Source organism: Leptopilina boulardi, unplaced genomic scaffold, assembly GCF_019393585.1.
Source record: "Leptopilina boulardi isolate dan_hultmark-lab unplaced genomic scaffold, ZJU_Lbou_2.1 LbouV2_144, whole genome shotgun sequence".
NCBI classification, from domain to species: Eukaryota; Metazoa; Arthropoda; class Insecta; order Hymenoptera; family Figitidae; genus Leptopilina; species Leptopilina boulardi.
Window position 1 is genome coordinate 991,709 of NW_026137690.1, and position 11,884 is coordinate 1,003,592.

An 11,884-nucleotide genomic window follows, 5' to 3' on the forward strand; every position below is an offset into this window, starting at 1 on the left:
AGAAAAAGAAGAAAAGGAAGTAAGAAAAGGAGAGGAAGAAAAAATATATGTAGAAAAAAGAAGGAAGAGAGAAAAGTGAAAAAAGAGGGGAAGAGAGAAAAATATTTGTGGGAAAAGGAGAAAAAAGTAGGAAAGGAGAAGAGAAAAGAAGGAAGGGAGGTAAGTCAAAAAAGCCCAGGAAGAGAAAACAATATTTGTGAGTAGAATAGAAAAAATAAGGAAGGGGAGGAAGAGAGAGGAATTGGACAGTAGGAATTAAAAATGTGGTCATAAATAGAGGAAAAATAAAAAAAAGGAAATAAAAAAAAGGAAGGATATGAATGGGAAATGGGAAGTGAGAAAATATAACAACAAAATTAAAAAGTCAGAGATTGAAAAAGAGATAGAGGAAGAGGAGGAAGAAGAGGGAATTAAAGTAAAAGAGGAAGTGTAAATGAAAGTGTAAAGGGAAGTAGAGGGGAGAGTATAGGAGAAAGAGGTAGAGAAAGAGAAAGAGTAGGAAAAATCGGAAATATAAGAAAAAAAGGAAAGAATTAAATAATAAAAGGAAAGGCATGTGAAAAAAGATCAGAGAAAAGAAAGAGTCCAAAGATGAAAAAGAGGGAACAATAAAAAAATTTCTAAAGTTAAAGGAGAAAAAAATATAGAATGAGGAACACGAAGAGTAGTAGGTGATGAAAGAAAAACAGGAACAGATGAAGGAAGAGAAGAAGTAGAAAGTATACACGAATAAATGAAGAAAGACGAACAAGAGAAAGCAGAAGGGAGGATAGAAATAGAGGAAGTGAAGCAGGAAAAAGAGGAGAAGGAGTAGAAATGAAGGAGATAAAAATAGAAATAGTGAAAGAGAAGGAGAAAAAAAGAGAAATAGGAAAAGAAAAAGGGACAAGGGAATTAGGTAAGGAGAAGTAGTTAGAGGAGGATTAAAAAGGAAGAGGGATAAAAGTAGGATTAGAGAAAGTGGAATAGGAGGAGTAATTAGAGGATGATTAGGAGAGAAGGTAGATAAAGGTAATCATAGAGAAAGAGGAACAGGAAGAGGGTCAAGTAAAGGAGAAAACGAAACAGGAGAATAAAAAAGAACAGGAGAAGTAGGAAGGGAGAAGTAATTAGAAGAGGATAAGGAAGGGGAGCAGGTAGAGAAGGAGAAAAGGGAACAGGAGAAGGAAGAAGAATAAAAAATTAGAAAGGGAGGAGTAAAAAAAGGAGGATTAGGAAAAGGAGCAGGTAGAAGAGGAGTAAAGGGAACAGGAGAAGAAGAAAATCAGGTAGGGAGGATTAATTAAAGAAGGATTAGGAAGGAAGGGAGGTAATGGTAGGAATAGAGAAAGAGGAAAAGAAGGGCTAGGAAGGGATGAGTAGTTAGAAGAGGATTAGAAACGAAAAGAGATAAAGGTAGGAACAAAGAAAGAGGAACAGGAAGGGGAGCAAATAAAGGAAGAGAATCAGGAACAGGAGAAGGAAGAGAATTTAAAATGAATTTAGAAATAAAGGAAGAGGAGCAGAAAATGAAGAGAAACAGTAACAGCTGTAGGAAAAGGAAGGGTAGGAAGAGGAAGAAGAGGAAGAGGAGGTATAGGGCGAGGAGGACTAGAAAGAGGAGAAGGAGTAGGAGGAAATGAAACTAAAAATGGAATACGAAAAAAAATTACGAAAGTCAAAGGAGGACATTGAAAACTAAAGAAATAGAAAAGGGAAAAGAAGAAGACACAGGAGAAATAGGAGAATAAAAAAAATATCCAAAGGAAAAAGAGAATTAAAGACAAAACAAAAACAGAAAAAGATAAATAAAAAAAAAATTATCCCCCTTTTTCTCACGCAACTTTTCATTTTTCCATTTCTGTCTTCCCCACATGTTTTCTCACTATTTTCTTTTGATCTCTCCCGCTGCTCTACGGGAGTATACTTTTCGCAGCTCAGTTTGTATAGGCTCTTCTCGAAAAAGGTGCAGTGTACATATATATATATATATATATATATATATATATATATATATATATATATGATGCACACACATGTCTCTCTCTCTCCCCCCCTCTCTCTCTCTCTCTCTCTCTCTCTCTCTCTCTTTTTCCCTTTTAGAGAGATGGACTTCCACGTCCAAGAAGTGCGAGTGAAACTCAGCACGAAGCCGCGAGGGGATCAAATAAAGAAAGAAATTGTTAGTTCTCGCTGTTTTAAATTACCATTTATTACGACACATAAACCCGGCAGTCCTATACCAGTCGGCCATCTTGTTCTACCCCGTGAAAAGACGTATAGGGGGTGGGAGAGAAAGAGAGAGAAAGGGTATCTTTATATCTCATATACTGTATCCTTCTCTTTTTTTTCTCTGCTATATAACGTCGTTTATTCTTTTTTTTCATCCTCTTCTTGAATCCTATATACGCACTGCAGAAGAAGAAAAACCCATAATGATCATTACCTCCGGTATAGTGACAAGTGAGCTCACCGATCCTGCACAGGAAATGGTCACAGATAACGCTGTCACAACCATTTTTATATCATGACGAATAGATCATCTTCCGCTCCCTCAAAAAAAAAAGTTGAAGAAAATATTATTCTCATTCTCTTATTCGTTTGTCAAATATATATTTTATATATTCCGTTCAATCCCCCTGGACTAACGGGAGAGGGAGGATGGAATATTTTTTCACGATAAAAGGAGAGAATGAAAAATAATTGAAAAGAAGGAGAAGGAGGAGGAAAGGGGTAAAAAAAATTCCGGTGCATAATTAGAACAAAAAAGTAGATAAATATTTTTTTTTTTTTAATGAGGTGAGGGGGAGAATTTTGAGAAATTGAATTCCAATTTCCACATCCATTTCCAATTTTTTCTAATTTGTACTCCAATTCATCTTTTTTCAATTTCTATTACAATTTACATTTCTTGTTTTTCAAATTTTCCGTTCCATTTTCATTTTCACTTTTTTCATGTTCCATTCCCACTTAAATTTCCACCTCTACTGTTTACAATTTTCATTCTTATTTACACTTCTACTTTCTCAAATTTCAACTTTTTTATTTTTTATTCCCATTTCCACATTCTCCCATTTTTATTCCCATTTCCACTTTTCTAATTTTTATTTTTCACTTCCATTTCCACTTCATTTCATTTCCATTTCCACTTCCACTTTTTTTAATTTCCATTTCCACTTCTTTTATTTTTTATTCCCATATCCACATTCTTTAATTTTTATTTACACTTCCACTTTTCTAATTTTCATATCCACTTTCATTTCCACTTTATTGCATTTACATTCCCACCTCCACTTTTTCCAACTTATACTTCTATTTTCACTATTTTCAATTTCCACCTCCACAATTAACAATTTCCATTTCCATTTCTATTTCCACTTTTTGTTATTTTTCATTCCCAATTCCACATTATCACATTTTATTCCTATTTCCACTTTATTTCATTTACTTTTCCACTTACACTTTTTTCTAAATTTTACTCCGATTTCCACTTTTTCAAATATCCAATTCAAGATTTTCTAATTTCCATTCTTCTTCCACTTCCACTTTTCCGATTTCCATTCTTCCTTCAATTCCACTTCCAATTTTTCGACTTCCATTCTTCTTCCATTTCCACATTCACTTGTTCCAATTTCCATTCTCACTTCCATTGAAAAAGTGAGAAGTGAAGTAGGAATAGAAATTGGAAAAAATGGATGTGGAAATGGAAGCGAGAATTGGAAAAAGCAGAAGAAAAAGGAAAGTGGAAATGGAGATTGAAGAAAAAGGATATGAGAATAGAAGTGTAAATTGAAAGAAGTGGAAGTGGACAAGAAAGTAGGAGAATAAATTGGAAAAGTATAAGTACTGCTATGGAAAAGGCAGTGGAAATTAAAAAAAGTGGAAATTAGAAATTGAAGTAGGAATGGATGTGGGAATGGAAATTCGAAAAAATTAGAAGTGGAAATTGAAAATGAAAAGGGGATGCAGAAGAAAAAGAAGAATCAGAATGAGAAAAAAGAGAAGAAGGAGAAGGAGAAAGAGGAAATGGAAGCGATGAAGGAGAAAGAGGAAAAACAGAAGAAGGAGGAGGAGGAAAAAGGAAGAAGGAGAATGAGGGGGAAAATCAGCAGAAGGAGGAGGAAGAGGAAAAAGAGAACAAAGATGTGAAGGAAGAGGAGGAGAACAAGGAGAAGAAGAAGAAGAGAAAGGAGGAGGAGGAAAAGAAGGTTAAAAATGAGGAGAACAATAAAAAGTAGAAGGAGAAGGAGGAGATGAAGGAGAACAAGGAAAAGGTGAAGCAGAAGAATGCGAAGGCGATGAAAAATAAAAAAGTGAAGTGGAAGAAGAAGGAGGAAAACAAGGAGATGAAGGAAAACGAGGAGGAGGAGAAAAAAATGAAAAGGGAGAAGTGGAAGGAGTTGGATTAGAAGGTTGAGAAGGAGGAGATAAAGGAGATCGAAAAGAAGGAGAAGATGTAGGAGGAGGAGGGGTCAGAGGAGAAAAAGAAAGAGGAGAAGGAGGAGATGATGGAAAAGGAGAACAAAGAGAAGAAGGAGAAAGAAATTGGTAAAAAATAAAACAAATTCCAATGAAGAATTAAAAAAAAGTAAATAAATATATTTTTTTGTAGAAAGGAAAACTCAGAAATTGAAATTCCCTTGTGCCTTTTGTTGAATAAAAGTTCCTCTTTTCAAAAAACCTGATGATGAAAAGAGAAAATCAAGAAGAAGGTGAAAACGCTTAAAAATAACTCAAATTCCAGTGTCTAATTCCAAAAAAATTAAATAAATAAATTTTTTTCGAACTGTGTAAAACAAAAATTGAAATTCCCTTGTGGCGATTGAAACAGCAGTTGCTCTTTTCGAAGAACCTTAGAAGGGTAATAAAAAAAGGATAGAGAAAGAGGCCAAAATGCTCTCTAATACTCTCTTTGAAAAGGCAATACTCTCGTACCCAGTACTACCAGTTACGATGGCTTTTTTATCCCACCCCCTTCGACAAAATTCCCCCAACCTCTCTCCCCCTCTCTCTCTCTATCACTCTCATGGATATTCTCAAAAACCTATATGGACAGGGTACAGACCACTCTTTCATATATCGAGCGCACACAGCTCGTCTATGTGGAAATGCGATCACTTAGAAGCAGCCTCGAGTATAATTCGGGCCGCCTCGATTCTCTCACATATATATGTGAATCTCTGTTCGTATGTGTGGATCGTATATATATTTTTTTATTATTGGCTCTCTTTCCTTTGGCAAAAGGGGGTTGTGGGTGGAGGTTTCGATAGCTGACCACTCGATCTACCAGATCTGAAGCTTTCTTTTTCCCTTCTTTCATCATATATATATATATATATATATTTCACTATATATGTGTGATCTTGGTACCATCGTGTGTGTTTTCGCATTGCTCGTTTTATTGAGTGTGGACGCAGAAGCGATCCTCATGTTTTTACATCGAGGCAATTTTTCTATCTCGCCCCGTTGCCTCGGAGAACATCGCTTTTCGACCATCGGTTCGCTACTCTTTTCTCTACTTTCGTACGCCTCGATGCTTCTCGGCAATGTCCTAAAAAGAGAGAAAAAGAAAAAGAGTCTTATTCTCTCTTTTTCTCTCTCTCTCTCTTTTTGCACGACTGAAAACTCGAGAAGCTTTAACGACAAAATCATTCGGGATCAGCGCCCTCCACTTGACCATAAAAATATACTTTTCCCTCCCACAAAAAGCCAACTAAAATATGGCCAACTAAAAACTTTTATATCAAAAAATATTTTCACTGAACAACCCTTCTTAGATATATTTATCTTTTTTATTTTCTTAAATGTCGTTTTCTTTTTATTTATTTTTTATTTTCTTTTTCTTTATACTTTATTAATTCTTTTTGATGTACTTCCTTCTTTTTTGACTTTAACTTTTCCCTGCGCGAATCCCCACTATTTTCCATTTTCTTGTAGGTATTTTAACTAACCTAACCTTGTCAAAACTTGGGTTGGTTACACTTGGCATGGAATGACCGATCCCTGTCAAAATTTCTGAATCAGCGGCGGCGGCGGCGAAATCTTTTTATAATATAGAGTGATAATAATAAAAATTACTATTCTTTATTAATTAAATTTTCTAACTCTTTATAATCCTCTCATTCAAATTGAAAAAGAGGGCAAGTGTAAATGTACGAGAAAGGTAAATAGTAAAAAGATGGAAGAGAAGAGGAAAACTTAAGGGTAGAGGAAAAGAAAGTATTTGAAGAAGAGAAGGAGGAAAAAGAGGAAAAGGAGGAGAAGGAGGAAAAAGAAAAGGAGAAGAAGGAAAAGCAGATGGAGATGGGGGAGGAAAAGAAGAAAAAGAGAAGAAGGAGGAAAAGGTGAAGGCTAAGGAGAAAGTAAGAGAAAGAGAAGAAGGAGGTAAAGGTAATGGTTGAGGAGAAGAAGAAGGAGATAAAGGAGAAGGAGAAAAAAGAAAAAGAGAAGAACGAAAAGCAGAAAGAGATGTGGGAGGAGAAGGAGGAAAAGGTGGAAGCTAACGAGGAAGTAGGAGAAGAAGGGAAAAGAAAAGAAGGAGAAAAAGGTAAGGGTTGAGGAGAAGGAAGAAAAAGGAGAAGAAGAAGAAGATAAAGGAGAAGAATGAGGAAAAAGAAAAGAAAGGGGAAGGAGGAAAAGGTGAAGGTTAAGGAGAAAAAGAAGAAGAATGAGAAAGAAGGAGAAGGAGGAAAAGGTGAAGGTTAAGGAGAAAAAGAAGAAGGTAAAAGTTAAGGAGGAGTTTAAGGTTAAGGAAGGAGAAGAAGGGGGTGAAAGAGAAAAATCAAAATAAGGAGATGGAGGTAAAAAAAGAGAAGAGGATAAAAAGTAGTAAAAAGAGAAGAAGGAGAATAAGGAGGAAAAAGAGAAAAAGGTGAGGAAGGAGGAAAAAGTGAAGGTTAAGGAGAAAAAAGAGAAGGTAAATGTTAAGGAGGATATTAAAGTTAAGAAGAAGGATGAAAAAGAGAAAGATGAGAAGAACGAGATGGAGGAAAAAGAGAAGAAGGGGAAAAAGGAGAAAAATGTGAAGGTTAGGGTGAAAAAGGAGAAGGTAAATGTTAAGGAGGACGTTAAAGTTAAGAAGAAGGATGAAAAAGAGAAAGAGGAGAAGAAGAAGATGGAGGAAAAAGAGAAGAAGGGGAAAAAGGAGGAAAATGTGAAGGTTAGGGTGAAAAATTAAAGGTTAAGGTAAAGGAGGAAGTTAAGGTTAAGGAAGTAAAAGAAGGAGGAGAAAGAGAAGACGGAGGAGAAGGAGAAAGAGGAAAAAGGGAAGAAGGTAAATGTTAAGAAGAAGGAGGAATAATATAAGAAGGTGAAAGTTAAGGAGAAGGAGAAGAAGAAAGAGGAAAAGGTGAAGGAGAAGAAAGTAAAGGTTACGGAGAAAGAGAAGAAGGAAAAAAAGAAAAGGAGAAGAAGTAGGAGAATTTTTTTTGCAAATATGTAAAACAGAAAATTTCAATTAAAGAAGTAAAAATATTTAATGAAAAATTTTAATCAATTCCAAATATGTACTTGATTCCGTTTTTAATTTCCCTCAAACCAATAATAAAAATATTCCCCAAAAGTAAATATACGAATATCACAAAAACACTAACTCCAAAAACAACTTGTAAATATCCATTTTATACTTATATTTAATTAAAAAAATTTTTGCCTCAAAATTTGGAATAACGATACAAAATGTCTGGCGTCAGTTTCTTATTATACCTGGAGACAATATATTCTTTATGTCCATAAAAAGAAACTCACTGCGCGCATACCATTATAAATAAATTTAAAAATTGTCCCCAATTTGTTTTTTATCAAAAATGTGTAAATTCAAAAATGTCACGAGTTTTAATTTTTTCTTTTCTCCACGAATCATATACAAAAAACTCAAGTATAGAAAGGTTGAAGGTTGGAAAGGTGGGGAAAAGAAAAAAAGTTATGGTATCCATTCTTGGGAAGATTGTATGAAGGGAAATTCCTCGATTAACTGGCGCGCGGACGGAAGACGAAGAGGTGCGGTGGGATGCAAATGACGCGTTTAATAAAGTGTCGCGCTCAGCCGGCATTTGAATATTGTAGCATATTCACTTTTCTCATCGAGCAGATGCTATATATATATATATATATATATATGTATATATATATATATATATACATATATATATATATATATATATATATATATATATATATATATATATATATATATATATATATAGAGAGAGAGAGAGAGAGAGAGAGAGAGAGAGAGAGAGAGAGGGGGGGGGGGAGTTGGATATACACACTGGTGATGTTGATGTCTTTGGGCTGAGGCGCTAGTGGATAACTGGAGTTAAGGATGATGCGTTTCGTGGTATAGAAGGAGGGAGGGGGTGTACGAGGATTTGAAGGAAAGGTAAAGGAGAGGGGGGCAAGAGAGGATCAGGATATCCAACGGTACAGTCCGAGATGGCGAATCGCACCTTAGCTCATGCATGATTCAGTCGCAGTATCTCATTTCATCTGGTACCTTTTGCTAAACTATATCTCCTAATGGTAATGCTATTCTGCCGGCACACATATCTCTTTATATTACGTGGGCTGACTTGCTCCTCAACTTTTCACGTTTGCCACCTCCTAAAACCAATGAAAATCCCTTTCCCCCTTTAACTTCTCATATATATATATATATATATATAGTATTTCCCTCTTCTTTACCCTCGCACACACCCTTCTCATATCACTTTTTTTCCATTTCCCTTATCATTGTTTCTTTGAATGTTTTACTTCTTTTTTTTTGTTTGGTGATTTTTACTATGTGCGCAAGTGAAAATCACTTTCTTCCCTTGTTTTTTTAATGAGTTTGTTTTCTGCGGTGTTTTTTCTTCTTCTATTATACACTATATCATTTTTCTGGCTTATGTGTCCCTTCTCCTTCTTTTGTTACTCTTCATTTTCTTCTGTTTATTTTTTATTATTTTTGGTTCATTAATTTGTGCTATAATTTTCGTGTTTCTTATTTTACTCCTTCTCTCCATCTTTCAATTTTTGTACTTTCTATGTTAGGTGTATTCCTTACCTTTCTACTTCACTTCTTCCTCTTATACTCTTCGTGAAAATTTTTTTCTTTCTCTTTCTGTTTATCTTCAGTTTTCTAGTTTTTATTTTTTACTCCCCACTTTTAATATCACAATTTTTGCCTTTCAATTTTTACTTTTCACTTCCTACTGTCCACTTCCTAATTTCCACATTTCATATTCCAATTTCCACCTCCTTCTTGTTACATACCACTTTTTATTAACAAATTTCCACTTTTCATATCCAACTTTACAATTCACAATTTCCATTCTTACTGACAACTTTTCATATCCCTAATTTTACTTCCTAATTTCCACTTTTCATACCCGAGTTTCCATTTCCCGATTTCCATTTTTCATTTTTCCTATCCCACTTGTTTACTGCTTAATTTCCAATTTTTATATTCCACTTTCCAATTTCAACTTTCAAATTTTTACTTCCCGTTTTGGTATCCAAATTTTACTTCCTTATATTCTTTTTCCATATTCCATTTTCCACTTCTCAATTTCTACTTTTCATACCCTACTTTTTCCTTCCTAATTTCTATTTTTCATATCCTACTTTCTACATCCTAATTTTCACTTTTCGTATCCCAATTTTTACATCCTAATTTCCACTTTCCATATTCCATTTTCCATTTTCCTTTTTCAAATTTTCATTTTACATAACCCAAATTCCACCTTTTACTTCCCACTTTTCATATCCTACTTTTAAATTCATACTTTCCGCTTACCATATCCCATTTTCCAATTCCCATTTTCCACTTTCCATATCCTATTTTCCAATTTTCATATCTTACCTTTTTTTATTTCCTAATTTCCATTTTTACTTCCTACTTTTAATAACCGACTTCAATATTTCCACTTTTCACTTCCCAGTTTTCAAATTTTTACTCCCATTTCCATTTTTTTAATTTCCATTTCCAGATTTCCCGTTTTCCATTCTCAGTACGATTTACTCTTTCATTTTTTAAATTTTTAGTCTTACTTCTATTTCCACTTTTTGCAACGTTTACTCCCATTTCCACTTATCACCTTCTACTGAAAATTTTCCACTTCTCATATTCTACCTTCCATTTTCTTTTTCCACATCCCACTTCATTTTTCAATCAATATTTACTTGTGATAACCCTTTGTAGGTATTTTACTAAAATTGGAGATAGAAAGTTGGAAATGGAAATTGGCAAGTGGAATGTGAAAAGTTAGAATTGAAAAGTAGGAATTAGGAGGTAGAAAGTAGGATAGGAAAAGTGGATAATGGGGATGTAGGATATGAAAATTGGGAAGTTAAAAATGGAAATTTGGAACGGGAAAGTTGGATATGAAAAGTGGAAATTGGGAGGTGGAAAATAAGATTTGAGAAGTGAAATTTAAAAAGCGAAAATTGGGGCATGGAAACCGGAAATTTGGAAGTAAAAAGTAAGATATAAAAGGTTAAAAATGAAAATTGGAATATGAAATGTAGAAATTAAGAAGTAAGAAGTAGGATATCAAAAATGGAAATTGTGAAGTGGAAATGGGATTTTGAAAGTTGGAATTATTAAGTAAAAATGGAATATGAAAAATGAGGAAGTAGAAGGTGGAAAGATGGATATGAAAATTAAAATTGAAAAATGATATGGAAAGTGGAAAGTATGAATTAAAAAGTGGAATACGAAAAGTGGAATGTGGGATATGAAAAGTGGAAATTGGAATATGGAAAATTGAAAATGGAATATGGAAATGGAATATGGAAAATGGAAAATGGAATATGGAAAATGGAAATTAGGAATTGAAAATTAGGATCCAAAAAGTGAAAATTGAGATGTGGAAAGTAGGATTTGATAAATAGAAATTAGGAAGGACAAAATGGGATATGAAAAGTAGAAATTTGATATGGAAATTAGGAAGTTAAAGGTGGAATATGTAATGTAGAAACAGTAAATTTCTCTTTTCCATACTAATTCGACGCTAAGTGAGTGTCATCGTTATTTTAGACCCTAAAAAAGCCTCTCCTTTTTCATAATAAATTCAACACTAAATGAAAAAGCATCCTTTTCCTCGTAATTTAAAAAAAAACAGAAATACCATATCGAATTTTTTTCTTCCTCTCTATTTATTTTCAATTTTCACTTGTCTATTTTCTGATTTCTGTTCTTGCATAAAGAATTCCTTAAATTTTCCATTTCAGTTTCCTCTATGATTTTTCAGCTTTTGCCAGTGGATTTGTGAAAAAAGAAAAATTGCACCTGCAGCAATGGAGGGTGCACCAAAAAAAAAAAAAAAATAACAGTTTGAATTTGAAGAAGAAGAAGAAGAAGTAAAAGGGGTGAAGGCGGGCGTCCTTCACAACGCTGGAGGTGGTTTTCTACTATAACAGTGAGATGATGGTGGGAGCACTTATGCATTTATGCATTCGTATTTCCGCGGTCTCCCAGCACACCGAAGCGGCTGTAAGAAGTCGTCGCCGTCTTGGGTCGTCTCCCGCACCAAAGTATAACGGTACCGAAAAGCCTCTCTTTCTCTCTCTCTCTCTCTCGTTCTCTTTTTCTCTCTTTCTCCTATATATATATAGAGAGAGAAAACGAGGAAGGGAGAGGAGAGGATTTCAGTATAGTGGGAGAGCAAAAGTTGCTCTGGAATAATAATACACGTCGCGGCTCTCGCTCTAGCGAAGGGAAAAAAAAAATCTGAATACATGAAACGTAATGACGAGCCGAGGGTAAGCGGCTTGCCTCGCTTTTGCCTCTCTTGGTTCGCCAACATCCCACGTGGATGCAACCAACACAAATATATACATACAAACACACACACTTATATATAAAGCACCGGGTAGATCAACTCGAAACATCGAGTTCGGAATCTATGATGTCCAAAAGATTTCT

General features: G+C 34.5%; 2 protein-coding genes across 2 annotated transcripts; both read left to right on the top strand.

Moving 5' to 3' along the window:
- The first annotated feature begins 316 nt into the window (after positions 1-316).
- LOC127291591 (cilia- and flagella-associated protein 251-like) lies at positions 317-6,530 on the top strand. The gene is given in 5 exon segments (XM_051320790.1): positions 317-429; positions 1,002-1,091; positions 3,980-4,187; positions 4,218-4,378; positions 6,494-6,530. Coding segments are annotated over 5 exon segments (609 nt in total).
- Positions 6,531-6,646: 116 nt separating this feature from the next.
- On the top strand, positions 6,647-11,231 carry LOC127291592 (uncharacterized). The gene is made up of 3 exons (XM_051320791.1): positions 6,647-6,700; positions 6,821-7,138; positions 11,211-11,231. Exons 1-3 carry the CDS (start codon positions 6,647-6,649, stop codon positions 11,229-11,231), a joined length of 393 nt encoding a protein of 130 aa, XP_051176748.1.
- Positions 11,232-11,884: the final 653 nt, after the last annotated feature.

What these genes read in the sequence shown, in the direction of transcription:
- LOC127291592 (XM_051320791.1), top strand. Translation starts at nt 6,647, where the DNA reads ATGAGAAAGAAGGAGAAGGAGGAAAAGGTGAAGGTTAAGGAGAAAAAG. An exon ending in TTAAGGAGAAAAAGAAGAAG is followed by an intron (nt 6,701 to 6,820) that starts GTAAAAGTTAAG and finishes TAAAAAGAGAAG; the next exon opens with AAGGAGAATAAGGAGGAAAA. An exon ending in AAAAGGAGGAAAATGTGAAG is followed by an intron (nt 7,139 to 11,210) that starts GTTAGGGTGAAA and finishes ATGATTTTTCAG; the next exon opens with CTTTTGCCAGTGGATTTGTG.